General features: G+C 43.1%; 1 protein-coding gene across 13 annotated transcripts in view; it reads right to left on the bottom strand.

Moving 5' to 3' along the window:
• Nucleotides 1–226: 226 nt before the first annotated feature.
• The window catches only part of LOC114765285 (mitogen-activated protein kinase kinase kinase kinase 4-like), a 38,993-nt gene continuing 16,018 nt past the window's right edge, over nucleotides 227–23,201 (bottom strand). Inside the window, exons 3-33 of one of the 13 annotated variants that reach the window (XM_028955390.1) lie at nucleotides 20,886–20,942; nucleotides 17,435–17,560; nucleotides 17,248–17,358; nucleotides 17,033–17,123; nucleotides 16,680–16,810; nucleotides 16,359–16,413; nucleotides 16,181–16,259; nucleotides 15,356–15,531; nucleotides 15,194–15,266; nucleotides 14,881–15,091; nucleotides 13,815–13,976; nucleotides 12,884–12,970; nucleotides 10,997–11,413; nucleotides 9,680–9,820; nucleotides 8,288–8,509; nucleotides 7,883–7,980; nucleotides 7,659–7,789; nucleotides 7,470–7,567; nucleotides 7,182–7,190; nucleotides 6,535–6,713; nucleotides 6,168–6,285; nucleotides 5,644–5,883; nucleotides 4,568–4,685; nucleotides 4,320–4,475; nucleotides 3,737–3,880; nucleotides 3,479–3,613; nucleotides 3,295–3,395; nucleotides 3,068–3,217; nucleotides 2,823–2,982; nucleotides 2,252–2,391; nucleotides 227–2,125 (exon numbers count right to left, since the gene is read on the bottom strand). In XM_028955390.1, the coding sequence (XP_028811223.1) occupies nucleotides 2,042–2,125; nucleotides 2,252–2,391; nucleotides 2,823–2,982; nucleotides 3,068–3,217; nucleotides 3,295–3,395; nucleotides 3,479–3,613; nucleotides 3,737–3,880; nucleotides 4,320–4,475; nucleotides 4,568–4,685; nucleotides 5,644–5,883; nucleotides 6,168–6,285; nucleotides 6,535–6,713; nucleotides 7,182–7,190; nucleotides 7,470–7,567; nucleotides 7,659–7,789; nucleotides 7,883–7,980; nucleotides 8,288–8,509; nucleotides 9,680–9,820; nucleotides 10,997–11,413; nucleotides 12,884–12,970; nucleotides 13,815–13,976; nucleotides 14,881–15,091; nucleotides 15,194–15,266; nucleotides 15,356–15,531; nucleotides 16,181–16,259; nucleotides 16,359–16,413; nucleotides 16,680–16,810; nucleotides 17,033–17,123; nucleotides 17,248–17,358; nucleotides 17,435–17,560; nucleotides 20,886–20,942 (4,200 nt within the window). In that variant the 3' untranslated portion in view covers nucleotides 227–2,041. The remainder of the gene's footprint in view (nucleotides 2,126–2,251; nucleotides 2,392–2,822; nucleotides 2,983–3,067; nucleotides 3,218–3,294; nucleotides 3,396–3,478; nucleotides 3,614–3,736; nucleotides 3,881–4,319; nucleotides 4,476–4,567; nucleotides 4,686–5,643; nucleotides 5,884–6,167; nucleotides 6,286–6,534; nucleotides 6,714–7,181; nucleotides 7,191–7,469; nucleotides 7,568–7,658; nucleotides 7,790–7,882; nucleotides 7,981–8,287; nucleotides 8,510–9,679; nucleotides 9,821–10,996; nucleotides 11,414–12,883; nucleotides 12,971–13,814; nucleotides 13,977–14,880; nucleotides 15,092–15,193; nucleotides 15,267–15,355; nucleotides 15,532–16,180; nucleotides 16,260–16,358; nucleotides 16,414–16,679; nucleotides 16,811–17,032; nucleotides 17,124–17,247; nucleotides 17,359–17,434; nucleotides 17,561–20,885; nucleotides 20,943–23,201) is intronic. The other 12 variants (XM_028955392.1, XM_028955391.1, XM_028955393.1 and 9 more) reach the window with 12 other exon arrangements.

Here is a 23,201-nt window from a genome sequence, read left to right as displayed (position 1 = left end):
GAAAAAGCAATCAAAACTAAACACAGAAGAAAATACACTATTACACTGCCTTAGAGGTTATTGGTCATATCTGTGGGTGTGAACATCTTAAACCTGTACGAATGATTTCAAAATAATCCCCCTCTTGTGGGTATTAAAGGAACTGCACAACTCTGCAGCAACATTATATTTGTTTTTTAAAATGTGATAATTCATATCTTAAGCAGCATGTACAAAGACAAAGACATAAATTATTTAGAGTTTATTTAAAGACAAGAATTCCCAGGTTACACAGAGAACATAAGTTAGAGAAATCAAAAGGTGAAAAGAACCTGAAGCCATTAACGCTGTCTGGTATTAGAAAACCAATACAACGTTCCTGTGATGTCATGGGAACAATGGCTGCTTCCCTGACATTAAAAAAATAATAATAATAATAATTCACAATATGAATTCTGTCATTTTTGTTTTCTTTAAAGTTAACGGAAACAAACTGCTCCCTCCTGTACATGGATTTTAAAATGATAATACAAAAGGTGATTAAAACACAGAATGGGAAGAACAGATTTGTGTGTGTGTATGTATGTATGTATGTGTGTGCATGTGTGAAGCACAGATACACTTTTGGGACATTAGTGTAACAAAACATGTCTTCTGTAAACATATTTAATGAGGGTTATTACAATTTTCTTTAAAAAAATGACTGCAGTCAAAATAATTGTAGTCATGGATTACAGGACAAACAGAACCTATTAAGCAAAACTATAATTTAAAAAATATACAATGCATCGCAAATGGTGCGTGTTCATTTCTCCAGTTGTAGTGGTTTCACTGTACATACATGGGTCTTTTTAACCGGTCACGACTACTCATGCCTGCTTTGGGGTTTCCAGCCAGGTAACGGAGAATAAAAGCCACTTATGTTACATGCAAAGAAAGGCCTTAACCGCTGCATGTGTCCAAAAAGGTGGACACACACTTTTGGCAGAACAATATGGCTCCGCCCACAAAAAAAAAAAAAAAAAAAAAAAAAAAAGCCACTGTGGCCACTGATCCCATGCATGATCGTAATAATATTTACTCTCATTGTGAGAGAGGGACAAGCTCTTGATTTATCTGAGAAAGGGGGATCTGTGAGCCCAAGTTTATCGTTACAGACTTCGCCTGAGCATTTACTGTGTGAAGTTAGCACGTGCGTTACTTTGTGTATGTGACGTATGCAGCGTGTTCATGCGCAGTGCGGAAAAGTACGAGCCTAGGAACAAGCCCGAGAGAAATGGCCTCATTGCTCAAAAGATCACAGTCAGAGCCTGAGGTTACCGTAACAGTTGCGATGTTTGTGTATGAGCTACAAACTGCTCCCTTTAAAATGTTTTTTTTTTTTTTAATCTAAATATAGAGTATGGACAATTACAAAACAAAAAACCCTTCATCTTCCTACATGTCTCAGCACCTCTTATCACACAGCAGAGGCATTAGACTAGATCCTATGCATCAATTCAAGTGCAACAGAAAAAGACAGAGTGTGGCGCATACATGGGTTCTATGTTGCTAATTTTAGCCCTCACGCAGGTAACAGATCTCAAGTGACAAGTTCAGCTGGAAACAAGCACATTTTCTGGCAATTTGTAATTAACACGCACACAGACACAAAAAAAAAAGATACGTCTCACTAGTTGCAATCCACACCGCCGCTGCCTCCTCCTCTTCTTCTTCCTCCTGCTTCTTGTGCCACCCGCAACTTGCCACTCTAACAATTACTGGAAAGCATTCTGATATACTGATATACACGTCTAACAGAGGAAACATCAGAACGGTCAAGAAGCGTGGGTGGGTGGGTGGGTGGGGCTAGAGTTCTGAATGTATATCAACATTGACTGCCCACTTCCTCTTCATCTTAGAGGATACAAAGAAGAAAAAAAGGGGATACATTTTTCACTTCCTCTCAGCCAGCCAACCACCCATCTTTGTCACTGAAGCAACACAGACATCCAATCGTTTAATAATCTTCATCATTGTCATAATTCGTCCAAAGCGCAGAAAATGGTCGTCTGGATGCCTCCTACCAGCTGAGCAGGTTACTGCGGCCCAGGGTCATGAAGTAGACCTGACTGGAGCCGCCAGACCGCACCGATGCAAAGAACACCTGCAGAGACAGAAGTCGGGAAACAGAGTGAGTTTATATAAGGGGTGAAAATTGTACAAAAACATTACATAGAAATAATATTGTATAAATGGTCCGCTATTAAAAGTGTGTGTGTGTGTGTCTCACCTTGTCATTTCTCTCACACAAGAACTTGAGCCTCTGAGCTCTTTTGTGCATGAAGACCCCATCCAGGTGGCCTGTCTCTACAGAACGTATCTCAATGGCCTTCTCACCCCAGCCCATGATTTGGTTGGAGCGGATGTAGGCTGCACAGGAGACAAGTTTTACTCGATTAAAGCTAAAACGCCACTGCTAAACTAACTGCAGAAAAAATAGAAGACCGTTAGTCACATAATACAAGTTGTGTGTGTGGGTATTTGCCCTGTAGAGGAAGGGCAGAGAGGAGAAAGAAAAAAAAAGAGAAAAAAAAAAAAAAGCTCAGTGTCAAAAAGTAGGTGTGGTTAACACCATTATTAATTACTGCATCCTATAATAGTCAATCTCTTCTCCATCTTATATAATATCTGCAGTTGGCTGGAATCTGCAGTGTCAGAGTGTTGGGGCACAGTGCAAGGCCGCTGTTCAGGCACACATTCCATAGAAAACAATGAGACACGTTTGGCATGTGAAGGCCTTTACTCGGTTGACCAAAATGGGTCATAGCAACAGAAACACACATCCATGTGTGTTGTCATACCAACAGAGGTCGGCATCTCTCCCCACTGCAGCACCACATCTTTGGTGATGCGGCCGTAAGTGTTGACGTAAACGCCCTCGTCCTCGTAACACACCAGCAGCTCGATGCCGTCTGTGTTGGGCAGGATGATGATGGCATGCGACTGGATGCTGGTCTGGATCTGAGTCAAAGGAATAAATAATTTATGTATTAATAAATTATGTACTTATATTACGTGATTTATATTATGTGGTGTCAGTGCTTACATGTGTGGGCAGGTAGATGTCATACACAGCGCCCGAGTCCACATCCACTGCATGGAACCCTGAGCACGAGCCATAAATGACCTTTAACCTCTGACCCTCCTCCACTGTCAGGTCAACAAGTAGTGGCTTGTGCACCAGGTCTCCAAAGGACTATGGGAAAGGGTTAAAGGTCATTAAGCAACAGTCACACTGTACTCTCCATTATGTAAGCAGTTGTACGGGACTACCTTGAATGCCATGAACTTGTGGTAGGGTTTTGGTGCCCATGCATACACCTCTACAGAGTTCTTCAGAGCAAGAACCAAGAACTTGATTCGTTCATATTTGACTGAGGGACAAAGGGTGGTGGGGAGATACAGGTCAATATAAATTCACATTTCAGTCCCTCCCCCGCCAAAGAACGGTACCTACCAACTTTGTAGTGCACACATCCTTCCAGGTCCCCCACTGTGGTCCAGCCCTGTTTCTTCTCCACTTCAGGGTCGTTGTGAAGGATTTTGTTCCGGAGCCATGACAGATAGTACACGCGCAGTTTATTCTTCTTTCCTGTGTGCACAAGAGAGAGCGAGAAATATTACCAGGAAGTAAATTAAACTGGAAAAACCCACAGTAATATGAACTCCTCACGAAGCACACAGGCTGCCATCGGTTCAGTGACTACACTCTCACCTGATATAGTCACCAGGACGTTGAGTCCCTCCAGCACGTCCATCTGCTGGATGCGCCTGCGACTGATGAGTGGGTAGACCTTCCCCTGCCCACTTCGATCCAGCAGCATCAGACCACTCTCTGTGCCCACTAGCAGGTTCACCCCTGTAATGACAATTTGGAACACATTCCTTACTGTTTATTATGTCCTCACAAACATGTCCTCATGTTTTTGTACATGAGGTGGTAGAAGCCTAGTGGGTAACAAGGTCACAGTTTTTTACAAAACTACCATTGTGTCCTTGAGCAAGTTTTTTTGACACTGTGATCCACAGCACATCCAGCACATAGTGACACGCAAATGTGTCCTCTGCTTTTAACTATCACCCGTGAACAGTGGGTGAGCAATTACAGGTGCCTGGGGAGCAGTGTGTAAGGATGGTATCTTGCTCAAAGGGATCTGGCACTTCAGGAATTGGACTTCGGTTAGAAATCCTTACCCACTAGTCCACACTTAACCCTGAGTGTCTCCAGGGGGGCTGTCCCTGTAACTTCTGATTCTAAGTCTCTCTGATAACTGCTGCAAAGGTAGATGTAGACTCACCCCACAGAGCAGCGCACAAGATCTCAGAGTTGAACCTCTTCTTGTACTTGCGGATCTCTGGAGTGTCGCTCTGAGGACGCGTGTTGACGGGGTTCACATTCACGACCGACCCTTTACGTGAGGGGTCCTGCCTCAGACCATCACTCGCAAAGGCTGCTGTGATTGATATGATCAGAGGACAAGAGTTACAATTTGCCATGTAACAGGACGGACTGTAAAGTGAACATCTGACCACAGGCAGTCCTCACCCATGTTGTTGATGGATGGCCCGCTGGAAGGGGAGATCTGGAGAAGACGTGGGTCAATGAAAGGCGTGAAGGAGGAAGATGACTTGTGTTTCTGTAGAGTGTTACTGGCCGACTGAGTCTGGAACGTACATGAGCGTTGTGAACCAGCAGCTTACTGACCATGACTACTGAAAACTGGATGTTTTTTCACAGATCTGCAAAATGTGTACATCTTAATCGCATCCAAACTTCTAAATAATGAATGAAAAGTGAAAGGGAAAAACTATTCACATGCAAAGACTAAAGCAAGAACACAATCATGCACACACATAGTCAAGGGGTTTAAAGAAATGTAGGACATACTGAGAATTAGAAAAAAAAAAGATGGAATGTTTGGGAAGTGGATGGATGTTGATGTGATAAAATAATAAATGAGTTACAACACACTGCTAGTCAAAACGCAAAAGAAATAGATCAAGAGACAAAAAAAAAAAAAAAAAAAAAAAAAAAAAAGTTCTTTACGATGCATTTTCTTTCTAACAAATATTCGCCCAGAGATATAAAAATGCAGATCTGATATTCAAAGAGAAAAGATCACTTCTATGGCTATGTGTATATTTAAAAAGTCAACAGAATGTGAAAGTGATTGAAATGGGATTAGAAAGCAGCATGTCAAGGTTGTATGTTAAATCCAAAACCAAACGGCAAGCCAGAGCACAAGAAAGAGAAAGATCCCAGTTAAATCCAACCGGTGGTGCATGTCAGGACTACAATACCCATCCACCCCATACTGCAACAGGTGCTACGTAGAGAACATGAGCAGAGATCCCATCCCCACGAAACACGTGAACTCACCCTGGTGCGGTGTTAATAAACAAATGTCAGTGGACAGTGGACAAAACGAACGCCTTTAACTACTGATCTACAGTCAGTCACCACATTTACAGCTCGTTCAGGTTAGGAAAGAGTTGAAAGGGAAGGCTGATCCAAGAAGAGCTGCTAAAAGGTACTGAGAAAAGGTACTGAGTAGCCCAAGTTCAGACAGCCAGTCAGTCTGAGGGGGAGGGGGGTGCTACAGTGGCCGCGGTAGGACATACCTCGCTGATATTCAGCCTGTCCAGGGGGACGAGTTGGGACATGGAGGGGCTGGAGTGACTGGAGGAGGGGGAGTTTGAGGTGGTGGTGGTGTTGGGGGAGTGGTGGCTCTGTTGCAGGAGGTCGGGCAGGTGAACGCGGCCGAAGCCATTGCGCTCCTGGGGGCTCAGACCATGAGGTGGGCCAATGCCTTGGGGCCGGGCGGGGCCCGCCAGCACCAGGCGCTTTAGTTCACTTGCGCTCTGAAATTAAGAAGTCACACAAACCTGGTCTAAACTGGGCTGGACAGACAGGCAAGGAGGATGCCCTGGTCCACTCTTGCAAAACACAGTATACATATGATAAAGAATATTTTTAATGAATCCTATGTATTATTCACAATGCTCCTTTTCACAACTTCCATCAAAAAAACCTTCCAGGGACAAATAATAATGGTAATAAAAAAGGTAATGAATGATATGACTAAATGATAAACACAGACATGCATTTAAAATGAAATACATTTGTGGGGCTTAACCATGGATACCTGTCTGATGACCAGAGTGCCATCTTTGCTGGGCGTGGTGGCTGGATCGCTCTCAGAGTCATCGTGAACAATCATGGTCTTTACAGACTCTGTCTCTCCGTTACTGAGCTTGGCCGAGCTGGGTAGGAAAGCACAAAGAAGAGATGAGAACTATGGTGGTATGTCGACAAAAGTTGTGAACATATTTGACTAGATAAGTAGTAGAAAGGTATCCTAAATTAAACCATGTGATTATGCTGTAAGTGCTAGGAACGCTCTAACAACCATGTATGGGAAATAAAGTAATCTCAAATTAAAAACTAAACATGACTCAAAGATAACGGTCAATGCAACAGATGATTTTAACATGAGGTCAGGGGTCACCTACCTGGTCTTGGAGTCCTCTGTGCCTGACGTGGACTCATCACCTTGCTCCTGTTCCACCTCTTCTTCATCCTCTTCATCACTGGTGTCCGATTCCTCGCTGGACGTCGGGTAGTCTATGGCCTTAGGAGATGGCCTCACGTCATCAACCGCCCGCAGCTCCTTGGCCAGAGCTGTAAGATCCTACAGGACGGGGTAAAGGTCAAAGATCAGAGATGTGAAGTAGTGGGCACAGAGAGACGGGCAACACCAGCCAGTAAAGGAAATTGTGAAAAAGCTTGTGTGCTAGATAGAGACTACAAACACAAGGTCCAATGCATTTGTCACTGTTTATTGGTGGTGGTGCATAAAGTGCATAATTACTGGTCTAGTGTCAATTATCATGCCTTGTTTACAACAGCAACAATTCAGAAGAGAGCTGAGGGGAGGGGAAAGCTCCTGGACCAGCAGGAATATTCAACCCGAGTTTTTATTTATTAAAAGAAAGTAAAAGAGCAAGCAGGAAGTGGCAAGGAACAGGCATCCAATAAAAGCTAGGATGAGAGCAGGCAGGAACGGGCAAGTGATCGTGGCGGACCTGTCAGAGCTGTAAACAGCCTCCCATGCAGTGAATGACAGGTATATATGCAAGACTCTTCCACAAACGCTTACCACATCGCCCTACAGGCGGTACACAGTGTGACACCCACAGAGGTCAGTGGCCATTATAGATAAGTCCACGAGTGGAAACAAGAAACACACGTCAGAATGCGCCAGAGATACAGCCTTGATGAATTTAATGTTTCGGTGCAGTGACCACTGGGCTACTTTCATATGCATGACATTTACAGCACTTATCAGATGGCCTTATCCAGAGCGATTTACAATCAGTGACACAAATATGACACTGAGATATTAAGATATTACATACGACCCCAAAAGAAAGGGGGAGAAACTCACCGTAGGCCGAGTTGGTCTCACAAAGTCCTTCTTCTCATCCACTTTTTTCCCAACGTTCTCAGGACGCTGCATTGGAGAGCCTTCAGATTTGGAGGAAGCTAAGGAAGAGTTGAATGAATATGAGGACATTTGATCACACATGAGCATGCATTTATATAAGAATATTAATGCGTTTGTGTGTGAACTCACAGCGTGCTCTGAATGCAGAGCTGCTCTGGGATGCTGGCTGTGAACTGTTGCTGGAGCCTGAGGAGCTTCCACTGCCTGGACGTACCATGGGCTTCTCCACCCGGTCCCACAGCAGCCGTGGCTCCACACTGCTAATTACATGATGGCATAAAGGGCGTGAGTAGGTGAAAAATTCCTAATAAATCCAAATGTTGAACTGAGCCAGGAGATTGTATAGCTGGTACCTGCCGACGTTCCTCTGATTTGCATTTTGCATACCGCTTTGGAGTGGTGAATCTCTTCTTGACAGTACTGGTGACCTGGATGTGGTCCTCACAGGGACCTTCAAACAAAAAAGGCAGGCATACTCATTCTTAGTTGGAGACAATTTAGCATTCAACGTAGCATTAGAAACAAACAGCAGCAAAACAGGGCTGACTAGGAGAACACGGTCAAGGGCAGACTTCCAAACAGAACAAAAATGGCAAATAAATAAAATTCCACATACCATGTAAATTATTATTATAGATTTTTTTTTTTTTTAATCCCTCAGAACAAAACAGATCTCATGAAAAAAAAAAAAAACTTGGCTGAACCAAGAACTAAATGGCTGTCCTCCAGCAGGGGGTGCTCCAGCTTTCCTGTCTTACCCTGGGAGGCACCTCGTCTGCTGAGCCATGATCGTGGGGCTCAGGGGCCCGGGGTGGAGGGTGATGTGGAGGGTCAGTGCGTGCTGGGTGGTGGTGTTGGTGGTGTTCCTGAGATCGGAGATGGAGGTGGGAAAGACTAGGAGCGGGATCACTGAAGGAATGCGAGCGAGAGACAGGGGGAGCAGCGTTGCTCTTTAGAGCAGCCAGCTGAGACCACTGCACCTTACAGAGGGCGAGAGAACAAACAGAGACACCGGGAGGGTGTGAGGGAAGGAGGAGAAACTGAATGAACACGCAGCTGCGCACAGGAGGTGTACATGGACACACGTATCATCTCAAACATGCTCAACAAGGAGGGACTTCTGCAGTCATGCATGGATTAAAGCAAAAAAAGAAAGAAATCGTCTGGGTTTTATTATAATTTTTTTCAAAACATGTGTTGCAGGTTCAAAATGTAGCTTTGGTTAATGGCATTACTGAGAACCAATCCTGCAACATTTAGGTCAATTCAGTTTATATAGCTTTCATGTGCTATTTGGACACTGCCAACAACAAAACCTGGCAGACCTACAGCCTGTTTCTCCAGATATGGCAGAGTTAAATCGCAATAATTAACCTTTCGATGCGTTGTTTCTATGGGTTGCTGCTCAACGCAAAGAAGTCAAAGATTAAAGGGCTTTGTGCACCACTCCAGGTGAGAATACCTTTGAAAACAATGTGATTCAGAGCACAGTGCCACACTGGATTTGTTCAGTTGGTGAAGGCTCACCAATTTCAAATTATGCTTAACTTCACTCGATCCACTCATTCGAACTAAAATGTACTTAAATTCCCATCCAGTTCACTGAACTCATTTAAATAGTTGATAATCAACTCCAGACAACCAGCTTGTTTTACACCCTAAAGGAAAATGTAAATAGATCTTAATATGGCTTTTACTGTAAGGTCATATAACCTGTTGTGATGGTGATTGATATGGAACACAGCCAGTTATGTATTTTTATTTGAATATAATATAATCTGAGCACATTGCTTCGTAAGACACATCTAGAAGGTTGTACAGTGAGTTGAACAAGGCTCCTCTCTACCTGATAGAGAAAACAGACTGACAGGCATTCACTAAAACTCATGCACAAAGGTAAAAACTCAGCTACATGTGATATGCAGGCAGGACGAGGTGAAGGGTGGCGCTCAGAAAGGAGGCATTTTCACCATGCAGCAGTTTAAAACCATATTTGTCAAGGTTTATAGTACAAGGCCAACTGGACTACTTTATGGAATACTTCATCATGATCGGCCATTGAAAAAAAGAAAGTCAGTCAATGTCTTCCATAAACCTGCAAAAGCACCTATGATGAGTGAGGATGAGCTACTGAGGCCTGTGGTCGTTACCTGTGGCTCCATTGGCCGATGCATTGCGGGTGGGGCAGGCTCAGAGGAGCCTCCATTAGAGAAGGGCTCAGACCGCGGTGGCACCGGGGGCTGTTTGGCCTGCGGGGAGCCCTGAGCGTTCTTTCTGAACCTTTCATCAGCCTGAGGAAGATTAAAAAAAAAAAAGTCTCAGATCAGACAGGCCATCATCGCCAGAGAGAGAGGAATTTATGGGCGAGAAGAACGGGAGGCTCGGTCCCTGGGCCAGTCCATGCCATGCTCCATCACAAGCACCCGGCTGGGACTTCACACACAACAACCGGAAAGACAACAGTCAAGAGAAACGCTTTATGTTAGGGTTAGCCAAGTTAGCAGGCCTGTGTTCAAGCTGAGAGGAATGCAGAAAGATACGTCTTTACAGATCCTGGTGAGGGCAAAATACGGCAAAAATACAAACAACTGATTAACGACCAAAAAAATAAAATTATCAATTAAAAACAAGAGACTCCATAGCTCCGCAGCTCCATGCCTGAGACCAGAAGAGACAGGATGTGTTAATGAGACAGGCGTCTAGAGATGAAACACGCCCCCTACTGACAACCACACAGTCACTCAACTAAACTGAACATAAATAAATAAATATATAAAAACATTTGGAAGCCATTGATTTTCACAGAATTGCTTTACAAGTTGAACAGCCCCAAGGCTTCCAAGAGTTCTTCAGTACTAGCAAAAACATTATTAAATCTGGCCTTTTATATGCTTACACACTAAGTGTTTTTCATGCAACGTAGAAATCTAAATGATCAAACTGCATTTTTTTTCTTTTTACAGCTTTTAATAATGTTTTCCTGTACATCCTGTTCGAAAATCTGACCACATACACGCCCACTAACAAAATTGGTCAAAAGGTCAAAGCACAGAGATTGTCGCATGAACCTGTACTAACGACCATGTTCAGGATGTTTCATCTGAAGAGGGTTTAGTAGAGAAACACAGAGCAAGTCAACGCAGGAAGAAGAACGTGACAGAAGCTGGAGACGGACGTACTGAAGGGATAATGGTTGTGAGCGATGTGGTTTTCTTTCACCCAGGCTGCCAAATTAAGACAGCGCAGGGTTCATTTGCACTTTAAACGCGTTTATTTCCAGCAACCACTGCATTACAACTCATATTTGTGAGAATAAGAGGTGCACAAATATGCAAAAAAATAAAAAACTTACTAATAAACGCAAAAGAAAACCAAAGACTGTCCGCTCACACAACCACTAGGAGGACTAAACCCTGGCAGCCAGAAGCAGCAGGCAGAAGTGGGTGGAGCAAGGGGCAGAGCTTCACCTCTCTGATTGGTTCAGGATCTGGGGCCGTGGCTCTCGGCTCAGCTGTCGGGGTCTGGAGGGGATTAGTTATCCTGTCTGAGGCCAGGGTCGGGGGAGGTCTGCTCTCGCCCCTCGGGTTCTTGAGGGGGTCTCTAGGCTCCTGTACAGCCTGTGCTGTATCTACAGGAGGTCCTATCTGCCCTATCTGCGGTACGTGAGGCTCTGAGGAGGCCTGCTCTGGGGGATTCTGGGTAATATCAGTAGGGTTTGACTGGGGGAGTCGAGTCCCATCTTTGGCCTGGCCGTGGGGGGCTTTAGTCCAGTCGAGGGGCTGCTGCTGCTGTTGGAGGGACAGGAGGTAGGCCTGCTCCTGCCTCAGCTGCCGCTGAAGCCGCTCTGCTTTGCGTTGCTCCTCAAGCTCCTTCCACTTGTATTCCTGAGGCACAGAGGAGCGCAGCTCTGGTCATCACAACCGAAAGGGCCATGAAAAGTGACTTCCTGGGGAACTTTGCTCAGCGTGGTATATGATTAGGTATGTATGGTTCTGGAACTAAGACAGATGTAGTGGCTGTGTCAAGTTGGCTAATGTGGCATCATGTGTCAATGTCTTCAGGATTTTGAGAAATAAACAGGACTGCTTGATTATATTTATTTCGAGAGGTGGGGAACCATCACCACTCAGTCCTGTTTGTTTGTGTCATTGTTCATTTTCTAAAATTAATGTTTCTCTAAAGAAAGGGAATTGTCACCCTCAGGATGACCCTCAGTGAAAACTCCAAACATTCATTCAACACAGGCCTATATTTTGATTGCTAGGTTTGGGAAGATTAAAGCTGAAATCAAAGAAAGATGTATGTATTAAGAGAAAATATGGCTGATGGGGCTGAACAGACAGTCCAGACACATCATGGTGAACTGAATCATTCAAGTGGAACTGGTTCTGACTCCAGACAGAGCTGAAAAGGAGAAAACTCTTTTCATTCTTTGAGAGAGGAAAACAAACTATATTAAAATAATAATAAAGCACTGCAGCACAAATGTTCACATGATTCAGCAGTGGGTGGGTGGAAAAAGGAAGAACTGAACCTAAACAGAACCCTAAAGTCAACTAGACACACATCTTCACAAATAAATATTTTATGAGTTTATCAGTGATAGAACAATTCCACTTACTCATGGCTCAGTGCCTATAAATCATTGTGGAAATTTTAGATGAAATTTGGACTCAAGTTGCTATATGTAGTCATCTTTAAGTTTATTGACAATAAGAAGAAGAATTTGATGATCAAGTCTCAAGGAAATCACAATTTTGAGATTGAGAGTAATTCTCAGATGAAGTGAAAACTGCAGAAAAAAATGAAAAAACTACTTGTAGTTGTGATTATGACTGGGGTACATCAGGGTTGCAGGGCATTTAACTACTTTATTTTCTGGTCATCTGACTGAAAAGATGTGAGAACGGAGACGTCGGCAGCGCAGAGCGCCCTCAGTAAGGTCAACGCTTGTTTACTCGGTCTTCCTGCTAGCGCTCTTCCTCTATTCCAGCACACAATGTGGCTGTTGACAAAGTGAACACAACTAGGCACATACCTAGCAGGTCTCACCATCTGAGGGAGTGTGGGAAACCTATTCATCCTAAAGGGCATTTCCTGACAACTTTATTATTCTAATTCTGTTGAGGACATTTTCTTGTACTGAATCCAATGTTAGTTTTCTTAAAGAAGCAGTATCCATTTTAACAAGTTTATTCACTGATTTACTGTGGAAAATCTGGACACTTTCCAAGTCACAGAGTCATGTACAATATCAAAGTTAAACAAAATTAGCAAATTTGCATTAACCCTTATTGGGTATTTTAAAACGGTGGCTAACTATGGAAATGAGAGAAGGAAAGAGATACCCCTACCAATAACATGGCCTGCTCATGAAGAAGCTGCTGCTGCAGAATCTCCAAGTGCCTTTGCTCTTCCTCCAGTTGACGGCGGATGTACTCCTGTGAAACGCCAGAGCTGCTTTTAGAGCAAAAACCGAAAATTCCAGCATATAAACCGCAAATTTTTCACACGCTTTGAGAACAGCGACTTTTACAACGATGCTTTTTACAATCTTTATAGGCTAAGCTAGCTTCCTGCCGACAACACATTTAACGTTGTCATGTCAGATCAATGAAATTACCAGACAGGTCACAGTGGACCAATGAAACTCACACACACTTTATACTTCGTGCACAGACCCTAGTCATGGAAAAGACACATGGAAATGCATTTGATGATGATTTCAAGTTAAAGGCAACCAGTCTGGCTGCCGAAGAAGGAAATAGTGCTGCTGCATGTGAGTTCAAGTGCACAGAAGGATGGTAGCAATAGTGATCAATGACTTGCTTTTCCTGTATTTAAGCAGAGAAAGCGTGAGACTAAGTAATTGCATACCTTCAGTCTGTTCAATTCCGATACTGAAGTAGACAACTTTACTACTATTAAAAGCATTTGGAGTATGTAAGTAGTTGTGGATATTACTGGACTTTCTTTAATTGAAAAGAACAAAAAAAATAATATTGCTCAGGTTTCAACTGGAACACCTGCGGCTTTTAGACAAGTGTGGCTTATAAGTGTACAACTATATATATATGTGTGTGTGTGTGTGTGTGTGTGTGTGTGTGTGTGTGTGTGTGTGTGTGTGTGTGTGTGTGGAATTTAGAGCATCTCATTTTAATGCCGCATTTGACTGTCTACATGGGCACAGTTGTTGGAGGAAATATTAAACACTTTACAACCACACACAACGACCTAGTTAAAAACTTCACTAAGAACCAAGCAGCCCGGTTCTGTGCAATGTACCTGTTCACGATCACTCCTCCTCTTCTCGTCCTCTGCCCTCCTTCGCTCCTCCTCCTCCTTCCGCCGCCGCTCCATTTCCTCCATGCGCCTCTTCTCCTCCTGTTCTCTCCTCCTCTGCTCCCTCTCCTGCTGCCTTCTCATCTCTCTTTCACGGCGCTGTTGCTGTAACACACCAGCAGGGGGCACCAATGAGCAAAAAGCACACAGGGTGCAGTAAGAGAAACACTGCATACTGACATGCATACTGACAAAGTATACTGACAACGCAATCTTGTTGTGAAATATCAGGCAAATTCTAGAGAAAACATGGAGCAGGTAAAAGAGAAGCCAGAAAAGCCTCCATACCAACAAAATGCACGCTCATGTGCACACACCAGTTCCAGATCTTACAGAACCAAGTCATAAAGTGAGAGTAATCAAGGCTGTTTTCAATTCATTATGGTTTCTGGAATGTATTTACATGAGATTATGTGCAAAGGGCACAAAGTCATGGAATGACTCCTGCAATTTAATGACGTCAAATTTAAAATAAAAATGTTAAGTTTAAAAAAAAAAAAAAGTCTTTACAAAATCAAAGCAATATAAATGTGCCTTTTGTAGAAGCAACATTGTTTCATGCATATTTATTGCAAGGTAAGTGTTTTAGTATTTAGAGCAAATAAAACTCCATGGAACCAACTTCGATTATTAGAAGCTTTTTGAACAATTACTGCCATTTACAGCAATTAAGTTCACTATTAATGAGTGCTGTTGTAATTACTAAAGACAGAAGAAGTTAAATGACTAATAATGCGAGTGTTGCGGTAGAAATAAAACTGCTACAATCTAGAGGGATCTGACCATCCATCATCATGATCCTTGAATGATTTATGAGTGGAGGAGTACCTTTTGACACAGATAAAGGAATGTAGAAAGAAAGAAGAAAAGAAAAAAAAAAAAAAAAAAAAAAAAAACCACTATATTGCAAATGTGTTTTATCAACAGATGTGCATAAAATCTCACGTTTTATGCACATCTGTAATACTACAGCCAGGTCATATCAGCCAACCGGTGGAATATGTAATACCTCCTCCAGCCGCCTCCTCTGCTCCTTCTGCTGCTCGATTCGCTTCTGTCGCTCAGCCAGCAGCTGGCGCTTGTACTCCTCCTGTTCACGGAGCTGCTGCTCCTGCAGGAGCTGCTGCCTCCTCAGAGCCTCAGACCTCTCCTTATTCTCCTGCTGCAGCCGGATGAAGTCCCGTCTTAGGGTCGACTCGCCTGGCACGTTCACTATTGAGCTGCATTGGGCGAAGTTAGAATGATCAAAAAGGCTGGATTTCATTAAGCTGCGGTGATCGCGTGTAAATGCACTGTCGTTAAAAGCAGGATGGTTGCCATACCTGGGCTCTCCCTCCTGTTCAGGAGCTTCTTCCTCTTCTTCCTCACTTCCACTGTACTCATACTCCGTCTCATCTACATACAAAACAGATGTTTTCCTTTCTTAATACCCTGGTGTGGTTTGACATTCACAAGTCGATTAAGGGGTCTTAATAAACACGGACCTTTCTCGCCCCTCTTCTTGCGTGTGCGGTCAATGTGGTCCTTCAGCTGGATGCGGACCTGCCTCTCGTTGGGCTGGTCCCGAATAAAGGGGTGTTTCAGGAGCTGGTCGGTTGGGGGCCTTTGGGTGTAGTTCTTCACCAGACAGCTCTCTATGAAGCTGAAAAATTTCTTAGACCTGCAAAGGTGTAGAGGAAGCAAAACAAACAAAAATAAAACAAAAAAAGATATTGAGCACTTGCAGCAAAGAAGAACAAAAAAGGGGGGTGCACTGTCTAATCCTGAAGCTTTCATAGAGCAAAATAATAATACATATGATTGCAGTTGGAACCTTCCATCTCAGACAGGTACTGAGACCAGTTGACAAAGTGGAAAAATTATAAGAAGAAATTCACAAGAAAATGTGAGAGATGGAAAAGTTGTCCATACAGCTTGTCTGCTGGTTCCAGATGTGCCAGCAGGGCACCCACAGTTCAGAAGTGTGCAGACCGCAAACAGATCTATACCAGAAAGTGTATTTCGCGGGGCATGGACAATAAATGAACTAGTAAAGCAGCACAGTTCTTTTTCCATGGCTAATTGCACTGTGAGATTTTGTTCTTCTTCAGTTGCACAAAAGTACTGCAAGATATTTTGTACAGCAAAACCATACCATCGTTGTTATTTATTTTAAATATTGTGGAGCAGCCTCCTCTATTTTCTTGGTAAGCTGTTTATAGCACAGTAAGGCTCATCAGGCCGTCTGTGTCTGGCTTTAAACGTTATGTGAAAATCACACTGCACTTGCCGTTATGTTATTCTGTGGGTGTGGGGTATGTGGCGCTCACCATTTTTTCGACTTCAGTCTCGGTGGAGGATTTCTGGGAATCAGGAAGAGGGCTCGCATAGGGTGCATGTCACAAAGTGCTGCGGGACGGAAGCGCGCACACACACAAGCATGTCAGAGACTGGAACAAAGAAATGTGGGTGGAGTGTGTGATGAGCTGTACACAGTGAATCACTTACGTGGAGCACCTTCAGCCATCTCAATGGCAGTAATTCCACAGGACCACAGGTCACTCTGGAGAAGACAAGCAAAGCATTACAAAGGCAGAAATCCAACCACCAAATGTTTTACATCACACTGACTGTATAGGTGTGTGTCCTGCTCATCAAAGGCCTGAACTCAAACTCAAGAGCTCATTTACTTGAGTGGGTATTATGAGTGGAGTGAAATAAATTGTAAAAAAGATGGCTGCAGTAGTTGGACACAGCCTTATGGTGTGTCCACACACCAAGCTGGCAGTTGTAATGCATTCAACATTTACATGAGCAGAAAGGTCTTACTCTGTAATCGTAAGTAGCGTCTGGATTTTCATCACAGGCAATGACCTCTGGCGCCATCCAGTAAGGAGTCCCAATAAAAGTGTTCCTCCTGCCCACGGTTCTGTCCAGCTGGGCGCTCACACCAAAATCCACTGCATGACAACACAAATACACAAGCTCACTTAATTCAAAACTAAGTGCTGCCCACCAGATAATTTAACCCCTTTAAATGATTCAAGTTCACTTCAGTAGTATCAGTCATAAAATCAGCACTATAAATGGTTTTCAAATTGTTTTCCATGTATACTTTAGTGGATATAATTTCACAATTTCCACAATTTACTGGATATAATGAATAAGATGAAGAAACCTACCGAGTTTAACCTCTGCGTTTTCAGTCAGTAAAACATTCTGGCCTTTAATATCACGGTGGATGACATGGTGAGCATGCAGATGAGCCAATCCCTATAGGAAGTGGCATAAGAGAGTACAGTGAGACCAGACAATCGCAAAATTACAATCTGAAAAGACACAAAACCATTTTTCTTGTGCACATGTCTGCCATTGTGTCCTGTGTACACGCACTCACCCTTAGAATCTCTCTGGAGATGTACGCGATCCAGTCCTCCTTCAGGGTGTTCCCTTTAGTGTTCTTCACAAGGTCTGTGATGGAACCGGCTCCACAGAACTCCATCACCAGCTGAAAGAAGAAAAAAAAAAATCAGCTCCAGCATCTGACCAGGACAAACACAACTGTTCACCACCTGGCTACTTACCCACAACTGGTCATCATGACCCGGCGGACTCTTCTTAATGAACGCGCCGTAGTATGTGGCAATGTTTCTGTGATGGGAGTACTTCTTCAGCATGTTAATCTCCAGCTTGATTTCCTCTTCCTCATCCTGAAATAAAAGGGGAAAAATTGTGTGTTTCATAGCAAAGTGAGAAAGGTGTGATGTGATGTAATCTTGCACAAAAGCTGCAACAAATGTTTACTGGCCCAGCCTAATTAACTGTGAATTGTTTTAAAAAAATATTTTAGATAAACTGAATTTAAAATAAACAAAAAGAAGACACCTGTCATTCACAAAAAGCAATGACCTAAAAAAAAAAAGCAGCAATGACCTATTAAAAAAAGCAGCAAAACAGGGCTACCACAGACCGGAATAAAAAGATTTTGAAAGAGTCCTATATTGCCAGCATAATGTAATGCAATTAGAATACATAATTAGAAGCATACTTTTGTTCATTAATTAACTATGAACATTTTTTTCTTTAACATTGATAACCTCACTACTATTGGTACCAATGCACCTGCTAGATTTTTCACAGAGGAATTGATAAAGACAATGTGTAGTTTGCTATTAATTAAGCCTGGATTAAGGAAATAACATTTATAGGTTTCATAAGAGGTCTCTTGCCCTATGCTCTATTTCTATATGAAAAATACAGATGAATATTGATCATGAAAATGAACATTGGCCATATTTGTTATTCGGAATAGCTGTGCATTTCAGCAACATCCTAAAAACACATTCGCATAGTGACTGTGGGCATAAATACCGCACACTACTGAAGTCATGACATTGCAAAAAAAAAAAAAAAAAAAAGACAACAGATCACAATTTCTAGTCTGTAATCAGCTCTCAAGTATCTCGGCAGTAGAATATCGCAACACGTACAGTATCAAAATATACTGAGAAATTCGTGATACGCATTTTATCTTGCCAAATGCACACCTCTAGTGCCAAGTGCAATTTTAAGACAACTAAATCCAGTCACAAGACCCCCAGATCGGGTCCCTTGACAGCCTAGCGGTGGCCCGACTGTAGCTTCCCATCACATGTGACAAGAATTACCAACAATGCTGACAAAGCCATATTGATGCAATGTGGCCGTTGTTGTGTTTCAGTGGCAGCGTGGGCATGCTCTGCTGTATACAGCGGCGGTGGGGGTGGGTGGGATGTGGGACTCCGCCCCCGGTAGTACAATGTAATGTAATGTAAAGGCCCTGCAGCATCAGTGTCACATGACTGTGGGTACACACCCGTGTTGTGTATTGTTGAAGCTTTTTGCCCCACAATCCCCCCGAATAAAATATTGGATAGTGACTATTTTCTATCTTCAGCTGTGTGTGCTATATGGCTGTGTGTGCGATGAAGAATCTGGGTCAGGGCGCACTCAGAGGAGCAGCGGACGAGGGTTCATCCCAGTAGGAAAGAAGGAGAGCTTTGTGCACAAACTTTTCTTCTTTTTGATGCTATGATTCTTTTGGCAGCACTGCCACCATATCAGTTTTATTTAAAGTACATACCAGGTTCCATTTCGGTGCATTACAGAAACAGATGGAAATCCAATAAGGTGAGCCTATGAGATGAGACGAATGTATATCTGAGCGAATGATTGTCAAGGTTAAACGACTTTTTTTTTTAACAGAGGCACAGTAAATCTTCATATGGACTAATGTGCATAACTGAAGTTTAATGTTTAATGTGGGTATTAGACGTTTGCCCTCCGAGATCCACTTCCGCTGTACCTTTACTGGCAACCCGAGGCAAACTTAAACATTTGATTTTTGTAACAAATATAAACATTTCTATGAGATTTATTGGTTACAACACATAGCTGTCCAAGACGTTCACCTGTACGGATGCTTTTCAGTGATTCAGCGAGGCGGAGCAGGGCGGGGCAGGAAGCGGTTGTGTAACGATCAGCTCACGACTCTGACTCATCACAACACACTGCACCACTGTCCCACACACACCTGACGGAAGCCTTCAAACGCTTATAAATTATAAAAATGATAAAAAGAGTGTCAGGAACTGTTAATTGGACTGTGTTTGTTTAAGAGGTCACCCTGTCTTTATAATTCAAGATCTGCAGAGTTCCACATATTTCTCCAATCTGTCACTGCGTTTCACCCCAATCATCTTCTTAATTCTCTTTTATATTAAATAAGTTACTTAAAATACACAGCAGAGCATTTTTTTTTATTTAGTGATGTAAAGGGACCCTATAGTGGAGAGCGCTGACAAGGGAGTCTGTTTCCTGTGGGAGACGAGGCCAATGGGATGACTGGCCTTTGCCGAAGCCTCCCGCTGCCAAGATCAGTTTGTCTTTGTTCTCTGGAGAAACTGTGTAAGTGATAAAGTATTTAACATTGGGCCAGCAACCAAAGGAAAAGTGGCCGTTCATCATCCGCACCCCGCTGCAGAGCTGAACCGGGTGAAGTGAGACTCTACCGGCCCGTGTGGCAGGGTGGGGTGGGGTGTCCAGATGTATGCCACTTAAGACTAAGGAGGTGGGCTGCTGCTGCTGCTACTTTTTTCACATACACGCCACATGTAAAGATGAACACGAGTTTCAACAGGGCCACCAAGAGCAAAAAGGAAATAATGGGGGCAGCCTGAACACTCCTGAGTGGCTTTTCAGCAAAACCTAAATCCACTGATGTGTATGTGGGTGGTCATTCAGTTGACCTCCAGCTGAGAAATAACCAAAAAATAAAACTAGTTTGAAGGTAAAAAATGCTACATGGTGAGCAAGATGTGTGTGTGTGTGTGTGTGTGTGTGTGGTTTGAATTCCCCCTATAATGACGCAAGCACTCCATAAAACCCCCGCTGGCTTTGAGGTAATGACGGCTGCTTATTACTCAGGCATTCGCAGGGTTCATGTGCCACTTTCATAACAGGCATGGTGCCAACCGGATGAGACGAAACCCGAACTGTACTGTCTGTCTGCAACGTGTGAGGCCACAATGCCTGCAGATAAATAGCGTTAAACATCTACTGAAGGCAAACTGCAGCTAAACTGCAAATGCAACAGATTGTGTGTGTGTGGTTTTAAAGAAAATTCCATATATATTATGGGAATATATTTTGTGAGGGTAAAACAAATGTAGACCATAGAAACATTGACAATAATTATCCCAGCTAAACCAATCCAAAAAGATATTAGTTTTTCGGAACCATGAATTCCCAATTCTAATAGCACATTTGAAATATTTTATATTAAGTGTATTTTATATAGATAACATTTTGGGTACTGTGGATATGTTTTTTCCCGTTCAGTGATATTTTAAAGTTCTAAACTGGCAGAAAACACGCATCAAAGATAAACAGAAAGTCAACAGGTAAACTGATCAGAGGCGAAAGATTTGACTGCAGGACGGCAATCCCAACCCTTTCATCCACACAGCACAAACCAACAGAGGGATGTTTCTTTACCTCCGTCACGTCCATGACTTTGATAGCAGCCAGCTGACCGGTTTTGACATGTCGGCCCTGCAAAAAAGGAAATGGGGGGTCATAAATCCATAAAATCACACAAGAAATTCAAAACCAAGCTACACAAAACATTATACATTTCTACAGTTACTTTGTATTTTGCATTGCGTTACAATACATTGTAGTTAACATAGACAAACATTTCTCACGCAGTCTTAAGGGAAATATGTAAACAGTTATACATTCACGTGTTAATCAGATATCAATGACTGTTTCATATCTTTATATGTTTGTTTCATATTCCAAAACTTCTCACGGCCTGGAAAATTCTCTTTTCAAATCAATCATTCTAAACTTGTTATTTTATATTTATATATTTTGTAAACTTTGTTTTAAAGAAAATATGAGGCACAACTGATAAAAAGGTATAATATATTTTTGTGTACACAGAGCCATAATCACAAAATTCTGAGCAAGGTTTCAGTGGTGAGGGGCCAAATCCACCCCTCCAGGACTTCCCCTGTCCGCAGAGTCTAAGTTGAGCATGACAGGGTCCTACCCCGCGGGGCTATAAATAAATATTCCCACACTCTTCCCTTTCAATCCTTTCACATGAACACATTTACATTCATACATCCACACACACACACACACACACACACACACACACATACACACACACACACGAGGGGAATAGAACATCTCTCAACTGCTCAGTGCACAGCGAGCATCTGGAAATGAACATGTAGGTCATTCCATAGAAAATAATCATATGAAAAAATCTCCATATATGCATTAAATTTCAGGTGGCAAGAGCCAAGACACACACACACACACACACACACACACACACACACACACAGCAGTGTGTCATGTGAATCACGATCACAGGGTAAACCATAAGCGTGACAGCAGGAATTTGTCACCAGAGCAATAAGCCCCTTCCTGCTTAGACAGGAAAAGGAGGATCTGCGCACATTAACAACTCAACCAACCACATTCAATAATTCCAAACTAAACATGCTGCAAGAAACCAGTGTCACACAGAAATGTGTCTTAGAGCCCCAACCGAACCGGAGGGGACATTTCATTCAATGGTACAGTCCGGCTGTGATGTCATCGCCCCTCAGGCCGGCTGCCCCTCAGTGGAAACACATGACATCACAGATTAAATGGAGGTGGTGGGGGGAGGGGGAATGCTGCTTGAAAACTGACATGTCTCTCTGTGTGAGCATGTCACGTGTGGCCTCAGGTGACATCTTTCTCTCAGCAACAGATATCTGATCTTGTTCCTGTTGGGTTGGGGGGGGGGGGGGGGGGGGGGGGGACAGGCTTCAGAAGAAGAAAGAGAGTTTTGGGTGGGAGGGGGACGGAGGGGGACCGGTCACTCCTCCTCAGAGACGACTGACGAGAGATTAGCAGACTTCGTTTGTGTTGGATTGAGTTTTGCCCTGGAGAGCGTGGTTACTCTCAGGTCAAGTGATTGATTTGTGGGACAAAACGTGCACGGCCAAGAGAAACACTGGATAATCGCAGAACAAGAGCTACGCTACTTGCTGCGAAATAATAAAAAAAAAAAAAAAAGTGACTGAACACACAGACAGGATAAAGGAGGAAACCGAATGTGTAGCTGAGATGAGAAAACAGGATGACCACTGACTCACAAACACATTAATCTACCTCAGCGCCTTCAGGATATGGTGATCACATCTTTGGAAGCTGCTCTCAGATTTTCAGATAATGCCATCAGGTTTCCATAAGTAGTGCTCAACCACAGTCTCCAAGTTGTAAACCAATATGTGTGCTTCCTTTGTGTGTGTTTAGTTCAAGTTTAAGAGTCATACGTGCTGCGGGGTCAGACAGGCGAGAGGGGTCACACACATTAAAATGTCACCTAATCCATAACCACCCTACGGTCAACACCATCAAATCTGGTTCATCCACTCACCGATCTGGATAAACGGACACAAGGCAAGCCCGAAGTAAACCGGGCAGTCCCAACACACCGCTAGTATAATTGGTCTCTCATATATATATATAAAAAATATTCCAAGATAAAGTTCGTGTTATCAATATTTAACTATGAAATAATTTACATCAACAGTACTACGCATTAACAACTCAACCAACCAGGGTGGTAGTAGCCTAGTGGGTAACACACTCGCCCAGGTTCAAATCCCACTTACTACCATCGTGTCCCTGAGCAAGACACTTAACCCAAAAATTGCTCCAGGGAGGCTGTCCCTGTAAATACTGATTTTAAGTCGCTCTGGATAAGGGCGTCTGATAACTGCTGTAAATGTAATACGCATATTA

Source organism: Denticeps clupeoides, chromosome 15, assembly GCF_900700375.1.
Source record: "Denticeps clupeoides chromosome 15, fDenClu1.1, whole genome shotgun sequence".
NCBI classification, from domain to species: Eukaryota; Metazoa; Chordata; class Actinopteri; order Clupeiformes; family Denticipitidae; genus Denticeps; species Denticeps clupeoides.
The sequence above is the reverse complement of the archived record's forward strand: the minus strand, read 5'-3'. Positions and strand labels throughout refer to the sequence as shown.